The 21,282-nt window shown below is 40.4% G+C and overlaps 1 protein-coding gene across 2 annotated transcripts in view; it reads left to right on the top strand.

Moving 5' to 3' along the window:
• GBA2 (glucosylceramidase beta 2) overlaps positions 1–21,282 on the top strand; it is a 2,751,058-nt gene that overhangs the window by 2,295,913 nt on the left and 433,863 nt on the right. For both annotated transcript variants that reach the window (XM_044078535.1, XM_044078526.1), the window contains exon 13: positions 17,727–17,833. In XM_044078535.1, coding sequence (XP_043934470.1) covers positions 17,727–17,833 — 107 coding nt within the window. The remainder of the gene's footprint in view (positions 1–17,726; positions 17,834–21,282) is intronic.

The following is a 21,282-nucleotide window of genomic DNA, read 5'->3' as shown; positions in this document are numbered from 1 at the left end:
TTTGCCTGCTTTCCCTGATTAAACTAAGCTAATAAAAATAAATTAAACTGTTTAACTTGTCCCCAAGGATCCATATTAAGACCTTTGTTGTTCTCAATTTGTATTAACTATCTTCACTCAGTAATTCCCCTAGCTACTTGTATTCAATATTCAGACGATTCCACACTAATATGCTTAGCCTCCTCACCATCTGAGCTACAGCCCCTAACCCAAAAGGTATTTAATACAGTAGAACAATGGTTTACTCAGCGCTGCCTCCTTTTGAACCCCAAAAAACAAAACACTTGATCTTCACTCCTACTCGGAAGTCCTCCACAGTAGATTTCACTGTCACATCTCACAATGGTACACTTGTATCTCTCGAGCCAACTACCAAACTCCTTGGAATAACAATTGACAACAATCTTAACTTTGACACTCATATTAACAACACAATAAAAACTTTAAATAAAAAACTGGGCTCCCCCGATAGGATCAAACCATTCCTTACTTCAGCAGCCAGAATAACTATTGCCCATACCCATCTAATGTCTACACTATATACTATATAGTATACACTATAGTGTAGCTCAGACCAGCAACCAGGAGGGATAACTAGTCTGGTGATGGGGACTTGCAGCCTTTCAGCTCAGACCACCAGCAACCAGGGGGAGGGAGTCTGGTGGTGGTGATAGGGACTTGCAGCCCTCAGAAACAGGGCAGTTCACCTTTTCCTCAGAGGACTTAAAAATCCATCTGGAGTTAGAGGGACTTGAACTGAAGGCCAAACTTTGGGAATTAGGGCATAGAGGAGTGTAGACATATGGGTTAATACAGGGGCATAGCCAGTGTGTTCTAAGATATAATTTCAGTTTTTATTTGAATATTTGAGGATATGATATGACAAGTAGTGGGGAGTAGGTTCAGGTTTGCCCGACCAGTACTGGAGACACAGAGTCTTTCAGTCTTCAGTTTGGTTACATCTTGTAGCTCAGACCAGCAACAGTATACACTATATACTATATAGACAATATATACTAAACTGTCTAAAAATAACCTCAGCAAACTTGAAAACTCCTATAACAACATTGCTAGATTTGCCACTGGCAATCCATTTAGAACCCACCACTGTTGTAATCTAAAGCAGCTAGGATGGGCTTGAGTTACAAAATCAACTAAAATTTCACCAACTTACCACTGCCCACAAGACCCTTTACCAACCTACTAATACTCCAATACTTTCAACCCTCATTACCCCCTATAAAAATCTTAACACCTTACGCTCTTCAGATAAACTACTTGTTACAAGATGTAAATCCAACAACCTGGCTGAAAGACTGTCTGTTCTCCAGTACTGTCGGGCACAACTGGAACCTACTCCCCAGTGAACTTGTATCATTATCCTCAATATCACTTTTCAAATCTAAACTGAAATTATATCTTAGAACACACTGGCTATGCCCCTGTATTAACCCAGACTAACTTCATCCTTTAATTACTAGCTACTGCTTACACGCTACCTCTCTCTACTATATCCAGTTTCCTGAATAACAAAGAGAAGTTTATTCTTGTAGATACTACCTTTGTTGGTAGTGATTTCTTTCTTATTATTTGTTATATGTATGTGAATGCTTTATGATTTACTTGTGGAATTACCTGTTATTATTTGCTAAGTTGTATTTACCTGCAAATTTCTTTGAATTGTGATCTTGGAGCTTATCTCCCCGGGCCTCTACTGAAAATGGACATGTATCCAGTTAGACTAGCCCGGTAAACAAATGTAAAATAAAATAAAAATAAAATTGTGATAGTGAAACTCTGACCGTTTACATTGTGGCTGCTGAGAATACACACACTTTCAATGGCAACTGCCTACAGGCTACCAAAGTTCAATTAATATCCACACCACTGCTTACCAGTATGTGACATCCCCTGTCTGGGCCAGTAATCAAGGAAGCTGAATCCTCACCACTGACACTGGAGAGGGACATTCGCCTGGAACAGAAATGGATACAGTATTTCTAGATGCTGCTCACTGCATCAAACACAATTTCCCTTAAGAGCACACAAGGAAAACACACAGTCGTGGGGCTGGTTTTCATTCTCTCTCCAGTTCCCCAATAAGACTTCCCACTGGCACAGCTACAGAGTTGAGTCCTCAGCTGAGTGTCCAAGCCAAGTCCTTCACCACTTCTGTGAAACCAGTGCTTCATGTCCCTGCTCCAAGGAGCTGACACACACACTCTTTGAGATTTGATTTTTACATACACAAACACCTGGGAAAGGCTGGCACAGATTTACTAGCTATTCCCCCCTCTACCCAGACTATAAGGTAGTTACTGCCACCAGACACTCCAAAGCCAGCTACTCTTAGGCTGTCACAAGGGTACCCAATTATAATAAGTGAAGTTAATGTTAATGTAAATAAGAGTGTTTGGCCAATATAGTAAGGCTTTCAAGAGTGGCCACAATGTCATTAAATAGATATAAGCCCTCTCAAAGTTTAAAATATTCTTTAAAGGATGGCCACAATGAAAAGTTTAAATATATTTAATAGTAAATAATAAAAGAACATGGACATACGGAATATCTACACTGGATATAAAAAGTGTACACACCCCTGTTAAAATTCCAGGATGTTAAGTTGTCCATCTCGCCTTCATTCTTGCTGGATGGGTTCGGAGCCAACCTCGGCTCCGACTCGGCCACTCTAAAAGCTCGAGAGTTGGTTCCACCGGCTCGAGGCTCCCCTTATATCCCACAATGCTAGGCGGTATTACCCCAGATCTCGTTTGCCGCTACAGCGATCGAGGTGTATGGTTTCTACCGGCTTCAGGTCAGTTATTATAGATTAATCTATAGTGTATTTAAGCCCCCTTAATTTAGTCTGTTATAGTTATTTCCCTTAACTTAGTGGATTTTGACCCTTTCCTCCCTGTTTATCCACCCTTTTTTCCACAAGAACTTATTAGTTCTTCCCTCAGGCCTTCGGGCCCTTCCATCCCCTTAGTGGAGTGTATGTGTTTTTTTAGGGATCTAAAAAAGAACTAATCTCCCTGTTTTTTTTAGTTAACCTTGTGAAAAGTGTAATCGGTGTGTTTGTGTGTGTGTGGTTACACTTTCTTCATAATGTCTAAAGAGTCAAAGGTCTCAGGCTTCAAGAAGTGTGACTCGTGCTGTCAGAAAATGTCTCTGACAGACGGTCACACTTCTTGTGTATACTGCCTGGGACCTTTACACCTGCAGAGGACTCTTGTGCTGTATGCCATGGCTTCTGCCCTAGAGTCCTGCAGGAAAGAAAAAACAAACTCATTTTAAGAGGTTTGCTTAAGCCTGAGGGTTCCCTTACTGCTACTTCGGGCAAACCCTCTAAGGCTTCTAGGTCCTCGACTCCAGCTTCTGAGTCGAGGCCTAAGGCTTCGAAACCTACTGCTACATCGGCTCCGGCTGGAGCCGATGAGTCTCAGACTGCAGCTTCTGTGGTTCCGGAGCCGAGGCATTGGAAATTCCTGTGTCGGCTCCGATCAGACCATCGGAGCCGACATCTAGAAAGAGGTCTAGGTCACCGTCCCTTGGCTCCGTTCATTCGGCTCCAGCATCTCCCTTGCTGTCTGAACGGAGCCATAGATCTCACTCCTCTAGGTCATCGAGGCTTTCGGATCATGACCTTCAGAGGGTAGTGAGTCGACTTCTTAAGTCCGAGGCACTGGCCCAAATGCTTCAGAGCCCGACTCATCAGTCGATGCTTGACCCTATCCCTCAAAATGTTCCTCCTCCGACTCCTTTGAGCTCGGAGCCGGGCGTTCAGAACCGAGACTGTGGTAGCCGGAGCCGATACAATTGTCTTCGGTTCCGCTGCCGGCTCTGATTTCTTCCTTTGAAGAATCTCGGCGCGGACTTCCTCGCCGGCTCCGAGGGGTGAGTGGCATCGGACCCTTGTCCGACCCGCTCTCCCTCTCGGTGCTTCGGCACTGGTGAGTTCGGCTCGACATCGGCCTCGGAGCCATCACTATCGGTGCCGAGGGGTTCTCAGCTTTTCGAGCGGGACCTCTGGCTCTGCCTGACAGGGGTGCTCGAGGTCATGCGGAGTGTGTTGGAACCTGGTTCAACTCCACAGTCGGCTCCGCCCCCTCCCTCTTCGGTGCCTCAGGTTATGTCTACTCACTCCCTCATCCCAGACCGCAGAGAGCCAGCTCCTCAAGAATCCCCTGTGGGGACCTCATCCTCTTCCGTGGCCTCTCCTGAATTGGCAGGGGAGCCCCTAGGAAGAGAAAGTGTAAGAGGAAGCACATAGACTCACCTGAGTCTGTCACCTCTGACACAGATTTAGAGGATTCGAGGGTTCCCCTGCCCCTTCTGAAGATGTCTCCTTTGCAGACATTCTAGAGATCCTGAAACAGAGGGAAATTGGCCAGCCCTTAACCCTTCGGAGGATGAATCTGTGTATCTTGAGGCGCTTGGCTCTCGCCCTTCCACCTCCTGGGTGTCCCCCCTTTGACCCCTCATGCAGGTGGTAGCAAAAAAGGCTTGGACGGCTCCTGACTCAGTGGACCCCACCCCCCAGGAGACCTTCAAAGTTTATCACAGCACCAGCAGATAAGCAATTTTTGACCAAGGGAGTTTCTGTGGATGCTATGGTGGTAGCTGCTGCCACTAAGAAGGAACTAGCTGATCCTTCGGTGCCTGTCCATCCTTCTAACAAGGAATCTAGGTCTATGGACAGGTACGGGAAGTGGATGTTTTCGTCCGCGACCTTTGCTATGCGTTCGCTGAACTACCTATGCCATTTCACTCGTCTTCAAAGAGATTTGATCAATGAAGCGAGTGACATGTTGAAGGATCCTACAGCTGCGGGTTTTCAGGACAAGATGAACGCTCAGCTGGCTACCCTAAATTCTATAGCTAACTCCTCCATGCGCCTCCTTTCATATGCGGCTGATGGAGCGAGCAGAGCCGCAGGGACAGGTGTTGCCTTACGCCGGCATGCCTGGATGCGGCTATGCAATTTTGCGGACCCTTTAAAACGCGTCTTTCACTAATTCCCGCTTGATGGATCATCTCTTTGGTCCTCAAGTGAAAGAAACCTTGACGAGGTGCGAGACGGATGGCAAAACTCTTTCTGCCGCCGGAGTCCGCTTTTCTACTCCTTCTAGGCCTTACCCCAAAGGCCAGAAAAGTGGGAAAATGTGGTTCCGCAAACAATCTCAAGGGACTTTGCCTGATGCACAGAGTCGGTTCCTCCAGAGGCAGAGGGGGAACAATAATGGTAGACGCCGCCTAGAGGCAGGGGGTCCAGAACCAGGGCAATCGAGAAACTTTTCCGATAAGCCCTTCCAGCATCCCCTGAGGTGTTGCCCGACTGTCCACCTTCGGAGGCAGTCGGGGAAGATTGTCACTGTACTCAGAAGCCTGGCGATCCCTAACTCAAGACAAGTGGGTACAGTCCATCATTTCCGGCTATTCCATTCCGTTCTTTCGTATTCCAAATCAATCAAAAAATCCCTTCCAGATGTTCCACCCGCTCAAAGGGATCAAGCAGCGTTGGAAATTTCAAAGTTGCTTGCAAAAAGAGCCATTCAGCCAGTGCCAGCAGACCAGCAAGGATCCGGAATCTACTCCAAATTCTTTTTGGTTCCAAAGAAAACAGGGGACTGGAGATCCATTTTGGATCTCAGTATCTTGAACAAGTCGGTCAAGGAAACAAGATTTTGGATGGTCACGCTACAATCCATCCTACCCCTTTTGGGAAAGGAAAACTGGATGTGCTGTATAGACCTCCAGGATGCATACTATCATATAAAAATGAACAGACGCTCCAGGAGATTTCTCCGCTTCCGGCTGGGAACCAGTCACTTTCAATTCAGAGCCCTGCCCTTTGGTCTCACCACTGCCCCCCGGGTGTTTACCAAATGCATGGCAGTGGTAGCTTCTCACCTGAGACGTCAAGGATTCCAGGTGTTTCCATATTTGGATGACTGGTTCTTCACAGCTCCTACCAAGCATCTTCTTCTAATGGCCAGAGACTACATCTTTCGCATTTGTCAAAAGTTAGGCATCTCAATAAATTGCGAAAAGTCTGTTTTGTCGCCTTGTAGTGCTATTACCTTCATAGGCGCAAATCTAGACACAGTCAACATGTCTGCGAGACTAACAGACCAAAGAATAACAGACATACGCAAACTGGTCTCCCTTCTCTTCCACAGCAACAGAGTCAAAGCCAGATTAGTTCTGAAAGTACTGGGGATTATGGCGGCTGCTATCCCTCTACTTCTATTAGCCAGATTCCATATGAGAATCCTTCAATGGATGCTCTTCACACAATGGTCGTACCAGCAACTTCCGATGTCCCACACCATTATGATTACGCAAGCATGCAAGAATCATCTTCTTTGGTGGATTTCTTCCCTCAGCTCTTCCTGGGAAGACCCTTTGTTCTTTCCTCCGGTTGCTACTCTGACAACGGACGCCTCCTGATCGGGTGGGGGCATTATCAGGGCAGAACAGTCCAGGGCATATGGCAACCAGATGAATGCCACTTGCATATAAATGTTCTAGAGATGAGAGCAGTGCTTTTAGCATTGCAAGCCCTTCAAGACTCTCTTCCCTTGGGAACGATAGCAATCCAGACGGACAATATGTCTGTAGTGTGGTATATCAACAAACAAGGCGGAACCAGGTCCTATCCCCTATGTCGAGAAGCACTCAGACTGTGGCAATGGGCAATTTCTTCTCAGCGGTTTCTGATAGCAACGCACATCCCCGGGAAGTCCAATCTAATCGTGGACAAGTTGAGCAGAGCTATACTCATGCCTCACGAGTGGTCTCTGAAAGATTCTATTCTGGAGAAAAGTTTTCTCAAGTGGGGTCAGCCTTGCTGCAACCTTTTTGCTACTCCCCAAAACAGCAAGTGCAGAGATTATTTCACCCTATTCCCGTTACCAGGCCAGCCCAGCAGAGATGCTCTAGTCCAAGTTTGGCCCCGGGGACTTCTGTATGCATTTCCTCCCTTCCCACTAATCTCTCAAGTGATACAGAAAGCTATCGCTCAGAAGGCCTCATTGATCCTCATTGCTCCTTACTGGCCTCAACAGGTTTGGTTCCCCTTTCTACATCAATTTCTGTTGGAGCAACCTTGGCATCTGGACCTAGTTCCAGATCTTTTGATCCATCAATCGGGTCAGTTACATCGCTCCCTCCCCTCTCTGAACCTCACTGCTTGGTTCCTCCAATTCCAACCTTAGCCAGGCTTCCTCAAATATCTCACTCTGTTCGAGATATTTTGATAGCTTCCCATAAATCTTCCACTCGGAAGATTTATCTTAGTAAGTGGAAACGTTTTGCCTATTGGGCTCAAGGAAGGGACATAGATCCTTTCACTGCTTCCATCCAAATAGTCCTTGATTTTCTAGCTGAACTCTTCCATGCAGGTTCATCTCCTTCTACTCTTAAAGTTCAATTGGCAGCTATTTCTAACTTTCATGTGGGCATCTCAGATTCTGCCATCATGTCTCACAAGCTTTGCAAAGCTTTTTGAAGGAGTTTTTCTTCTCAGACCTCCTATAAGAAATCCTCCTCCTTCTTGGGACCTTAATTTAGTTCTCACATCTTTGATTCTTCCCTTTCGAACCAGCAGCTTCCTGTTCATTGAAATTGCTATCCTGGAAGACTCTCTTTCTGGTAGCCATTATTTCAGCTAGAAGGGTCTCAGAACTTCATGCACTCAGCAGTCGACCACCATATCTATTGTTTCATAAAGACAGGGTGTCCTTATGAACCAATCCATCCTTTTACCTAAAGTAGCCTCTCGTCTAACCTAAATCAAAGCATTGACCTCCTGTGTTTTTCCTAACTTTTCTAACAGGTCTGAACAAAAATTGCATTGGCTAGATGTTCATAGTCAGTTAAGGTATTATTTGGATAGAACCAAACAGATCAGAAAAACTGACCAGTTGTTTGTCTCTTATGCAGAAGGCAGAAAGGGACTTTCAGTTTCGAAGGTATCACTCTCCAGATGGCTAACATCTCTGATTTCCTTTGCTTATGAAATTAGACACCAAAAGTTGCCTAACAAACCTAAGGCCCACTCCACCAGAGCTTTGGCTACTTCTATAGCCTTCCAAGACAGGCTGCCTATTGACACCATTTGTGCAGCGGCTACTTGGGCTACTCCTCACACTTTCATTTCTCATTATAAGTTGGATTTAGCTTCTAGACATAGAGCTAACTTTGGTTCCACTGTTCTCAAGAGTCTGTTCCGATAGGCCACCCGGGACAAGGTGCTAGGGACGCGGTCCCATCCAGCAAGAATGAAGGCGAGATGGACAACTTAACATATAGAAGTTATGTTCTTACCATAACGTTCCATGTTAGTTGTCTTCTTCTCGCCTTCTTTCTTGCATCCCACCCTCCTTCCCCCTAGCCTGGACAGACCTAGAGGAGTTTGATTGTGACCTCTCTTTCTACCACCTCTATTGTATATAGGTATATGCTGTTCTGTGCATATATTCCTTCATCAAGTTTTCAGGTCACTTTCTTCCCTTCCTTTTATAGAGGTGGTTTTTTTTCCCCTTTTCCAGTGGTTCTGGAGTTATTTTTGGCTGGGCATAGCTTACAAATGAGATCTGAGGTAATACCGCCTAGCATTGTGGGATATAAGGGGAGCCTCGAGCCGGTGGAACCAACTCTCGAGCTTTTAGAGTGGCCGAGGTCGGCTCCGAACCCATCCAGCAAGAAAGAAGGCGAGAAGAAGACAACTAACATGGAACGTTATGGTAAGAACATAACTTCTATTTTTTGTGATATGAAAAAATGAGACCACAATAAATAATTTCAAAACTTTTCCCACCTTTAATGTGACATATAACCAGTACAGTTCAATTGAAAAACAAACAAATTTGTTAGGGGAAAAAATATAAAAAATAAAAAATGTACAGTACACTGGTTGTACAAGTGTGCACACCCTGAAACTAATACTTTGTTGTGTGTGCACACCCTTAAACTAATACTTTGTTGAAGCACCTTTTGATTTAATTACAGCATTCAGTCTTCTTGGGTAGGAGTCTATCAGCATGGCACATCTTGACTTGGCAATATTTGCCCACTCTTCCTTGCAGAAGCACTCCAAATCTGTCAGATTGCGAGGGCATCTCTTGTGCACAGCCCTCTTTAGGTCACCCCACAGATTTTCTATTGGATTTAGGTCTGTGCTCTGGCTGGGTAACTCCAAAAATTTAATTTTCTTCTGGTGAAGCCATTCTTCTGTTGATTTGGATGTATACTTGGGGTCATTGTGTTGAAAGGTGACATTCCTCTTCATCTTTCTAGCAGATGCCTGAAGGGTTTGGGCAAAAAGTGACTGGTATTTGGAACTGTTCATAATTCCCTCCTCCTTGACTAAAGCCCCTGGTCCAGCTGAAGAAAAGCAACCCCAAAGCATGATACTGCTACCACCATGCTTCACCATGGGGATGGTGTTCTTTTGGTGATGCAGAGTGTTGTTTTTGCTCCAAACCTCCCTTTTGGAATTGTGGCTAAAAAGTTCAACATTGGTCTCATCAGACCATAACACATTTTCTCATATGCTTTTGAGAGACTTGGTCTATTGTTTTACAAATTTTAGCCAGGCCTGAATGTTTTTCTGTGTAAGAAAAGGCTTCCGTCTTGCAACCCTACCCCATAGTCCAGACATATGGAGAATACGGGAGATTGTCACATGTAGTACACAACCAGTACTTACCAGAATTCCTGCAGCTCCTTCAGTGTTACTGTAGGAATCTTGGCAGCCTCCCTGACCAGTTTATGTCTTGTCTTTTCGTCAATTTTGGAGGGACTTCCAGTTCTTTGCAACGTCACTGTTGTCCCATATTTTCTCCACTTTTTGATTACTGTCTTCACTGTGTTCCATGGTATATCCAATGCTGTGGAAATGTTTTGTACCATTCTCCCTCTGATGCTTTGTAAGCTCTCTGCGAACCATGGCTTTTCCTGTAGCAGGCAACTGAGTAAATGTCAGGAAAATCCTACTAGGACAGCTGAACTTTATTTGGGGTTAATCAGGGTCTCTAACTTATGGCAGGTGTATACCCAAGAAGACTGAATGCTGTAATTAAATCAAAAGGTGCTTCAACAAAGTATTAGTTTAAGCGTGTGCACACACAACAAAGTATTAGTTTAAGGGTGTGCACTTACATGCAACCAGCATATTGTACAGTTTTTATTTTTTTATATTTTTCCCCTAACAGATTTGTTTGTTTTTCAATTGAATTATACAGGTTATAGGTTGCATTAAAGGTGGGAAAAGTTTTTAAATTATAGGTTGCATTAAAGGTGGGAAAAGTTTTGAAATGATTTATTGTGGTCTCATTTTTTTATATTACAAAAACAGGCATTTTAACAGGAGTGTGTACACTTTTTATATCGACTGTATTTGCAATAAACTCCAGAGTTTCAGCCACAGGAAATATTAAAAATAACCCAGGTGGACAGGTTCACACAGTTACAGAAAAACAATACTTATCTAATCTCAGTGTATTTTCCTGTCTGATCTAAAGAATTACTGGTTAATTTACTAGAACAAGGCAAGATGAAGTAGGTGAGGGGTCCTTCTTTGCCAGGTTCCAAAAACAGACTGCCAAGTCAACTGACAGACTTCTCTCTGTAATTTCAAAATATTATTTCAGAGTTGGTTACAAAATGACATCACATCTGGTCATCAGACTCTGTTTCCCACACTACCCTCATCACTAGAGGCTGCCAGGATTTAGCACATATTTGTTACAATACATACCTCAAGCTTTGCTAAAGTTTATTGCAGCATCTGGAAGCTGTAAAACAATTTTAACACTTCTGCTCTTCTTACAGAGACTAATTAACCATGCTTCTTACAGACATTGGGTCTCTGGCTTCATTCATAATGGTGACATAACATCTTTATGGCCTAAGCCCTGCTAATTTAATTTCAAACTGTTTTTAAAGTCAGTTGGACTGAGATTAACCCCTTCTTTTCCCGTATCCTTTGTTACAGTGTATACATTTCAACAGTTGCATTAGTACATGTATATTTCTTCCTGTATCCAATAAGTCACACTGTTGATACCTTTTCAACACAAGCATCTGTATAAATCAGTTTGATATTCAAATAACATATAATTCTTTACAAAATTATAGCTAGCTGTGCTGGCATATGTTACACATCCACTGCCCTACTTCTCCTGGCATAGCTGGCAATACCTCACATCATCACAAACAGTTACAGACCTTTTTTTTAAAACCAGTTTTTGATAGTGCTGAGGTTCAAAATGTCATGCCTGCACAACTTGATAACTTTTTATTCCCCTTTTATGTTTCTGATGACACTACATTTAAAAGTTGTTTATCATCATATTCTAGAAATCTAGATTTCAGACATTTCTTAGTTTTGTGTGTCAGGATCACACTTTCAGTTCTTTGCATTACACTTTTAAATTATCCGATACTTGAATGGTATTTAGAACATGTTTAGCTCTAGTGATAGCCTACTGCACACTTCAGGGTTTTCACAATTATCCCCTGTTTAAACAACTTGTTTATCTTTGCAGTCTTTTCCTAGTGTCAGGAGTCCTTTCCATGGGTAAGAAAATCTCCTTGTAGACCCTGACTTCCAGTTAAATATTCAGAATTCTTCTCTCATTTCTTCTTACAGGATTCTGTTTCCTGGATGTCTTCCGGATTCGTCCATGTTAAAGGCATTCCTAACTCAGAAAATGTGGCATTATATCTGGAATTCTTAGTGAGTTTCTCTAGTCAGTCGCAGACATCAGTCAGAGAGTATCTCAGGATTTTGGGGTTCATGACCTCTATGATTCTCATGATTCCTCTTACAAGGTGGTGCATGAGAGAAATTGTGTTTGTTTTTTAATACTGTATGGACCCAGTATTCCCATCCATTGGATCTCCACATTCTGGTACTAGTCTTTGTGACAAGACAACCTCTTTGGTAGAGATGACAGATTTCACTGAGTCCTGGTCTAGTTTGTTTCTCACACATCCCTTGCTCAATCTGCAACAACAAATGAATGGTTAATCTGCATCAATGAAGGTAAAAGTGCAGGGTCTTTGGAACAAGACAGATCCAAAGCACATAAATGTGGAAGAGTTTTTAGCTGTAATCAAGCTATAGAATCTGTAGTCCTTAGGTCCTTTGCAGTTGATTACAGATAACACCGCAATGGTGCATAAACAAAGGGGTGTCATGTCTTAACCTTTGTGCAGCGTGGGTGTGGTAGCATGGGAGGTTGCTTTGAAGCAGTGTTTGCCCTTTAATCTTTCTTCATTCTGTCAGAGCAAAATGTAGTGACAGACAAGCTGAATAGGTCCAGGAGAGACCGTCATGAATGAAAATTAAACTGGTGGGATCTTCCAGTAACTGATCCAGATGTAGGGAACAGCTCAAGTAGATCTGTTTGCCTCCTTTCAAAACAGATTACTCAACATATTCTGTTCCAGGATTCTTTGCAAGCAAGTCTGGGGAACAGTTTCTTTTTCATTTTCATGGACAGGACTATTCCTTTATGAATTTCCACCCTTTCATCTGAGATCTAGGGCCTTTCCAAAGTTTCAGAAGAGCTCTTCAAATATCATTGTGGTGATTTTCTTCTGGCACAGGCAACAGTGTTTTTCCCTTCATTTAGAATCTAAGTACACAAGATGGGGGAATTTGATAAACCCCAGTCTGAAACAGCTACATTTAGCTGCTTGGATGAATCAGTTTTGATATATCATAGGCACCTTGTTTGTGAGGATGTTAAGGAGGCAGTAAATCCTGCTACTGGGAAATCCTATGTTAGTACTTGTAAGAGATTTTCTAGTTGATGCCACTCTAATAACCAGGGCCCAATGAAGAATTAAGCACCACTGGTGTGAGTTTCTCTTCTGGTCTGTTTTACTGCTTTAACAAGGTATATTTATTAGCCATTTCAACATGTCTGCCCATGGATTGTCATCTGTTTTCACAGACTCTGTTCAAGCCGTGTTTGAAAGGAGTTTGCATTTAAGACCACCTAGAACACAGGGTTCACCTTGTTGGGATCTTATCTTTGTGATGGAAAAAGTTAAATTTATCTCCTTTTGAAACCAGCTCATCAGTTTTTAGTTCATGATTTTGAATTTGAAGACTGTTTTCCTTATTAGTCAGACATCTGCAAGAGATTATCAGGTAGATCTTACTGCCTTCGTTTTCCAGGGTCAGAACAGGATTTTCTAAGACCATTCTCCAGAGGCTCCTGGATACTAATCCTTCTTCCTCCCAGGTAGGATAAGCAGTGGTAATCTACCCATATAGCTAAGGCAACTGCATCAGTGATCAAACGGTGAACATATTGCAGTTATGTAAGCAAACTTGCCATAACAGTAGATGTTCAAATGGTCACTGCTGCAATAGCCTCTTCCTCCCTCCACTCACCTTATTTTTGTGTGCTTTTATTGCTAAGTTATGGACTCAAATATTTATTTTCTTCCCATTGACCTTTTCAGAGCTAACTGCTTGGGCACGTGGAAGTTGCCTTGAAGCTTTGGAAGGTGTACTTGTTTGTTATATCCTTGACAGGATATGCATCCTGTGCAGGATATAACCCATATAGCTAAGGCTACTTCAGCAGAGATCATGAAAAACATCTGTTATAGTATGTTTTCTTCTGCATGCGAAGATCCCTGGTGTGAATTCAATTAGCTAAAATGGCAAATTCATTTGAATTCTTTTACACCCCCTGTGTTCAAATTTAGTATAACCTGATAATTTATCAATGGAAATTGTTTTAATTTAAGCAATGACTTGTCACAGGTTTTTATATGTTTATTTGCTTATTGGTTAATTAAGGTCATGTGATGGGGCGAGGGCCTTTTAAATAGCTTGTTTTTTTTCATTTTTTTGTATTCTGAAGAAGTCTTCCTGATGCATGCAGACAAAAGCGTTCAATTTTATTAAACACTTTCAACTAAGAACTGTGTGCTTTCTGTTTTTCCTATCTATGTTGTTTGGATCCCCAGTGTGAGAACAAGGAATGGATCTGGAGGAAACAAATTCTGTGATTTCTCCTCAGGTAACCGTTTCCTAATCTGAGGAGAGTATTTCTGTTGAGTTTCTCTATGAACAGTTTTCCTTATCTGAAACAGTCTGAAGAATTACATATGATTACCCAGTTTGTAGGCTTCTTCCTCTTTTCCATCTGTAATCTATCTGATTCATTGTCTAGATCTTGAGGTGCCAAGGAACAGAAAGCCCACAAATTTTAAATAGTAAAGTTGAAGTGAATGCTTTGGTCTTAGTGGAAAGACCAGCAGTATCCATAAGCTATGATTATTGCTATTTTATTGCTGTTATCGTTTTCCTTTTTGTAATCTTGGCGGGTAGCCAAAATAGGCACTGGGCACCTTTTCAGGATTAATGGCTTGAATGTCATATACTTGACAGTGGCCGATGAGCAGCTGCATGAATGGAGTTGAAACACGTTATCGTGCCCTGTTTTTTTTATTTTATTGCAGACTAATATTTCAGAAAGACATGTACAACAAAATAGCTATTATTACTGGGTATAAGGATTATCATTGGATGAAATGAATGCCTGCTGTCATTTAATGATTATTCTGTTTTTAGAACTAATATGATCTGTGTGAAACAAGTTAAAAAACATTGGAAAACTTTACTGTGGTTGCTGTTTGTGTTTAACAAAACTGAAATACTTTATCGCCTTCTATCTGTGGCGTGTACATTCAACAAAATGGCTATAATTGCTAAATGAGGATCTATCTGTGGATGAAAGTATCTGACTTTTGCCATTTGCTCATTTAAAAAAGTGATTAATATGGCTTTGCAGGACTAGTGTGCATTTGTGCACAGTCATGTTTAATATTTTGCAGTGGCTTCTATGTGTTCATATGAAACAAACTTGAAATATATTACTGTGGTCATAATAATAATGGTTGCTAGTATTATTATTGTAATTTACCACAGTAAAGTGGTTTTAATTGTTGGGCAGTCATCTGTCTGTTGATAAAATTGACTGACCCCTCCAGTAATAGTCAAGTTAAATGGTCATTATTCTGGCTTTGTAGGAGCAGTTTCCACTTGTGTTAGGCAAGTTGGAATACTTTACCATGGCTATTCTTTTATCACAGTCAAACATGGACACAGTCAAATTAGCTGTACTCCATCAGTATAAAAGCCATCTGTGAATAAAAGTGACTTACCCTTTTCTTGTTGCTTGATCACTGTTAAACAGTCACTGATCCTATATGGCAAGACCAGTGTCACACAATATATTTTACCTGCTGAAATCATTGTAAAACGATCATTGCTATGGCTATGCTTGTATATGTGTTTTTTTTGGGTGGGGAGGGGCTTGCTCTGTATTTAAGAGTAGCAAGTTGACCACAGTTTATTTCACTTTTCATTACAGTGAAACCTCAGCATTGTACACATTAAGTGGCTGTCTTTGGCGGTCTGGCCAGAGACGTGTGAAACCAACTGATTAACAGGGTAGTGCAACATGTAGCATTGCCATTGCTTGCCTCTCTGGTTGAGTTCTTTCTTGTTTTTCCTTTTACATGGAGTCATTTGGATATCTATCCATTTTGTATTTGGTCTTTATTCACTTTTTCATAGCCTAGTTTATGAGCAGATGTCTGATATGTAGCTGTTTCTTGTTTAAGTATTTTCTTGATATCTGCAAATTGTTTTTTAGAGCTTTCGTGTAGTAGTTAGCTGTAGAAGGTTATTTGCATTTGCAGTCAACTTAGTCTAAAAATTCATAAACCAATGAGGCATTCTTTATTATGTTATTTCATTAAGATGTAAAATAACATTTGTTTCAATTACTTTTCCACTTCTCTGTATTGTACTGCTGCACAAATCAGTGAAAACGTCTTTATTGTATTATCTCATTAAGAGATAAAACTTCACATTATTTTCCCCTTCCGTAGGTAGAGAAGAGTTATTTGGCTGTCATGCATATTTCTGTTGCTTTTGTTATTTTTTTTTTACTTTTGTGCATTGCCACAAATCTGCAGGAAAGTACTCTCAGAATTAAAAATATTAGCCAAATTGGTGAAATGTTATTATGCAGTCTTGTTATAGAGTTTTGTCTCAAACCAATTAAATGCATTCAAAATAGATGTTTTATATATATTATATATTAAAATTATCAATTATATATTTATATTTTTGAATTCTATACTGGTCATAAAATGTTTTATTTTGATAGATATTTATTATATACTAACATCGAATTTATTATTATTTTCATTTTTATATACTTCTATTTATGCACAAGTACATTTTCACATATTTTTTATATTGGTATTTTTATTGTGATATATATATATGGAATAGATAGTGAATAACAACTATTATTTATGTTGTAGCATCCATATGAATGATATTTTATATCAATTAATATCTAAATAATATATTATTCACGTACACAGTTTAGAAAATATTTTAACTATTTAGATTTTATAATGTTTATAAAGCAATAGATTGTTTTTAGTATAAGGTATTAACGATAGAAAGTTTGATACTCAGACACATTTTTAAGTGTCTTGACTAGCCCGTGACATCTGTACTATGAATTTGTTTTTTGTACGTTTAATCACCATCACTTCTATGCTCAGCTGTCTGTGACACATGAAATTGTTTGGCAAAACTATGATAGTCGCCAACACATATATTACTTTGTTGAATGATGGCGATCAATGAAATACACTATAAGAATGAATGTTATGGTTTTCAGCATGCACAATAGTGAGTATGGTATATTAGTATGGGATTAGAACGGGTTATTCATACGTTTTAAATAATGGAGCGTCTTAAATGACATGGTATTCTACTTATAATATATACCTCTTAATCTATTGTTTTAAAAAATTTATTCAAATAGGCTGACAAAGTTATATTTTATTGTTTAAAAGTAATTACGCTGTCTTAGGCAAGAATAAGATATGTACAACGTTAAACAGTGATGTATAAAAGAAGTGAATGAACCAATTTGATGAATCATCTGATATATCTTAATGAATTAATTATTTAATTGGCTCATTAGGAGTTCCTATACAAGATATAAAAAGGAATGTTTTAGTGCTGTTTTATACTTGTCTGATGAAGCGTGCTTTTTGGTGGCACGCGAAAGCGCTTACTTTTCCTGGGTTTTAAGAATAAAGCTTTTGCAACCTTCGTGGTGTTTGGTCTACTCTCGTTTCTAATATCTGCTGGTTGTTTGTGATAGACCAACTTCAAGGGACAGGTGTGCTTTTCTATTTGGATGTAAAATAACATTTGTTTCAATTACTTTTCCACTTCTCTGTATTGTACTGCTGCACAAATCAGTGAAAACGTCTTTATTGTATTATCTCATTAAGAGATAAAACTTCACATTATTTTCCCCTTCCGTAGGTAGAGAAGAGTTATTTGGCTGTCATGCATATTTCTGTTGCTTTTGTTATTTTTTTTTTACTTTTGTGCATTGCCACAAATCTGCAGGAAAGTACTCTCAGAATTAAAAATATTAGCCAAATTGGTGAAATGTTATTATGCAGTCTTGTTATAGAGTTTTGTCTCAAACCAATTAAATGCATTCAAAATAGATGTTTTTGATACTGTCAGTTGCAATCATGCATGTTCAGGATATTGTAGAGAGGAACCAGTGACAGGATAAAACATTAAAATAAGTACACTTTTCTGCATAAAGCTAAAAATGCATTTTTTTCCTCTTGGTCAGGCTGTCATGGAATCTGAACAAAGGTTTGATAAAAATGGTGATGGACTTATTGAGAATTCCGGGTATGGTGACCAGACATATGATGGTTGGATTGTTACAGGACCGAGGTAACAGAGTTCATCTACTTTGTGTGTTTATATATTTATATAGGGTGACTCGCCATATGATGGTTGGATTGTTATAGGGTCCAGGTAGGAGAGTTGATCTGTTTTGTGTGTATGCGTACGTGTACATATACGCACTCACACGTGTGTGTGTGTGTGTGTGTGTGTATATGTATATATATATATATATATATATATATATACACACACACACACACACACACACACACACACACACACACACACACACACACACACACACACACGTGTGTACATTGAATATGTTGGTTGCACAGGTTGGATATTATTTTTTTGTTTTTCTGGGTGTTTCCACATATTGTATTAACAGAAAAAACACTTCATGAAATATGAGTGCACCCCACAGTTTGTAACACAAATAAAATATTTTCTACCTCCTGGACCCCTAATTTTTGTTTATCAGATTTATTTCAGTTTTGAAGGTGGAGTATTAGATTTTGTATATTAATTTGTAAGAACATTATTTATTGAAATCAGTAAGTGCAACATATGAGAAATTGATTTTTCGCTTTTACTTATCTTTAGAAAAATGTTGCGTGTGCGCATGTTTGTGTGCATGTGTTTATGTATGGGTGTAATCCACAAGAGCAAAGATGTATTTGAGCAAAAAGTTTGTAAAAGGTGTCAAAATGAGAGAAAAGGAAAAAGTGCAAATGATAGGTATGATGAGAGGCAAAGAGTGAAAGATCATAGATGTGTACTGCTGATCGAGTAGGTGTTGATGTGCATAGTTTAGCTGGTGGAGTGACATTATGGATTTTGTTACATAGTAGATAGACGTTGTTGGCATTTGATAGTGAAAAATGACCAGCATTGTGTTACCATTGTGTCCATTCAAGAATTATTGCTGTTGTAAGTTATGTTAGTTATACTCTGAGGTAATGGTGTATGGGTGACATCAGAGATGTGAATTTGTAGGCTGTTGGATAGTTGTGTTGCTGGATGAAGCTGTGCATTTGCGAATTGTGTTTTTAATCCATGATAGTAGCTACAGGGGTTATGGTGTGTTTAGTGTCAGCCATGGCAGGATTTCCAGACTGTTCTACTTTGGAAGATTTGTCCTGTGCCATTGGAGTATGTATGGCTCTTTGTATTGTGCAGTGTTATCACAGAAATGAAAATATTTGTGGCTGTGTTTTTGTGCTGGAAAAACAAGTGAAGGAGCAGAGGTAATAGGGCTGTATAGAAAAAATGATGATGGTGACATAGACATGCTACTGATGAGGTGAGTTGCTTTTGTCCAGTATACATAAGCATGAGTCATATCCCCCGGAATTATGAGGTCTTACCATGTGTTCATCTTACGGCTGTGTTTGGCGAAGATCGTCCCAGTGAAATTGTCAAAGATATACTTGCTGCTGATTCAGAGGGTGTAGTAAATCAGCTTCCTAGTAGATTGGAGTATAAGACAGACTTTGAATTGTGTGAAGCCATCTCATATTAAAGAGAAAAAGGTTTGTTCAAGTAGCATTCTGGATATTGATCCCACAGTCTGGCCATTATGTGATGGTTACTTTTTTAAGAACGAAGTAGGTAATACATGTAAGACTGTGGTTTTATGTAATGGCCTGAATTTAATTAATCTGGCTGCCTGTAGTATGTGGTTTTACTCTTTTTAATTTCTCCAAGTCTTTTGGGTTTCTAATATCATGACGAGAATGGACCCCATTCCTAAGTCAAAGTACGATTAAAGTTCATGAAATTAGTATTGTTTCAATCGTTGATGTCAGCCAAAAGTGCTCTTCACAGCACCCGCAATGTGCCCAGTAATGACTCCTCCTGTGATTCGTACAGGGTTACATGAATTGGTAACATGTCTAAGTATGATTGTAGATTCTTTTTTATAAGACCCGTTGCTCCTACTACTATTGGAACTGTCTGGGTATCTTTCTGCCACATTGATCTCGTTTCTGCCTGCAAATCCTGATAATGTGAAGTTGTTCTGTCTCGCCTTTCATTCTTTACTGATAGGTTCGGAGCCGATCCTCGGCTCTGACTCGGCCAACTGCAAAAGTTCAAGGACTTCAACCAGCTCGAGGCCAACTCCCTATCCCATGATGCACTCTGATCTTCCCTCAGATCTCGTTTGCTGCTGCAACTAGATCAGACATTCACCAGCTCTGGCCAGTGAAAAACTTTTCTTTTTGAATATTATAGCTATAGTTTTAGTCAAAATGTAATACTTTAGTATTAATATTGTAGTTAGTGTATGTAGCTTCTTCTTATAGTTAGTTTTAGATTAGATAATTAGTCCTTAAGGACAGTTTTTTGTAGTTAGGCCTTCTATTCTCCCTATCTCTCATGAATTAGTATAGTTAGTGTGTTTAAGAGAAACTAGTGGCGGCGTTTTTTATTAGGCCCTTTATTTCTCCTTTCTCTTTAACTTAAAGTGCGTGTTAGCTCTTTCTTAGAGCATATAGATATATATTCTGACATAGTTAATGTGCTTAATAGTTTTAGCCTGTAATTTTAAGGGCAGAGTGTTTCTTCCCTTTTAGACATGTGTGTTTAGCCCTTTTTTTACAGGGTGTATACTTACCTTTACTTCCTGTTTAGTGAAGTTAGGGGCCGTTTTTTTTTTTTTTTTTTAGGCCATTGGGTTTCTATTTCTTATTACTGTTTAGTATACTGTGTGTGGTGTGTTAGAGTGCAGTTGTAGCCTTTCTTTTTCACAGGGTACATGTATAACTTCTGTGTGTACTGATTTGTTTTAGACTTGAATAGTTGTGGTGTGAATATTGTTTTTGCTGCTGTTGAAGATGTCACACCAGGAAAAAGAGAAAGCTAAGTCTGGCTTCAAGAAGTGCCCTAGATGTGGGCAACAGATGTCCATTACTGATGGACACATTGAATGTGTTTTCTGCTTGGGTGAGGCTCACCTGCAAGAAAGCTGCTCTGTATGCCACTCCTTCAGCTCAAGAGTGTTACATGTGAGGAAGAGAAAGTTGATGGATAAAGGTCTGCTTAAATCATCATTTCAGGAATCACTGGATAAGCCAGACAAACGCTCAAAGAAGACGGAGCCATCAAAATCTCCATCTACATCAAAGTCAGCTTCCAGTAAAGCATCGACATAAGTTCCACAGCCTTCGGAACTGACTGTCGTTATGGTTCGGAGCTGGTATCTCCAACCCTAAAGCCTCCTATACTACAATCTGTGGCCTCGTCACATTCCTCCAGTCCTCAAATAGACTGTCTGATCTGGATGTGGACCGTGTGGTGAAGAAGCTCCTACAGATACCGGCACTAGCAAAAGTTTTATCAGCACCGGCCCAGGGGGCTTCGGAGCTGATCTTAGTTCCTCCTACATCTTCTGTTCCCCCTCCTACTCACATGAATGTTTCGGAGCCAGAGAGACCATAACAGAAGATCGTGGACCCTTCAGGTTTGACACCTTCTATAGGTTTTTCAGC

The sequence above is a fragment of the Protopterus annectens genome, chromosome 1.part1 (genome assembly GCF_019279795.1).
Source record: "Protopterus annectens isolate FY-2018-M chromosome 1.part1, PAN1.0, whole genome shotgun sequence".
Taxonomy (NCBI): Eukaryota; Metazoa; Chordata; order Ceratodontiformes; family Protopteridae; genus Protopterus; species Protopterus annectens.
Note: the sequence above shows the minus strand (reverse complement) of the source record. Positions and strands in the feature narration are given on the sequence as shown.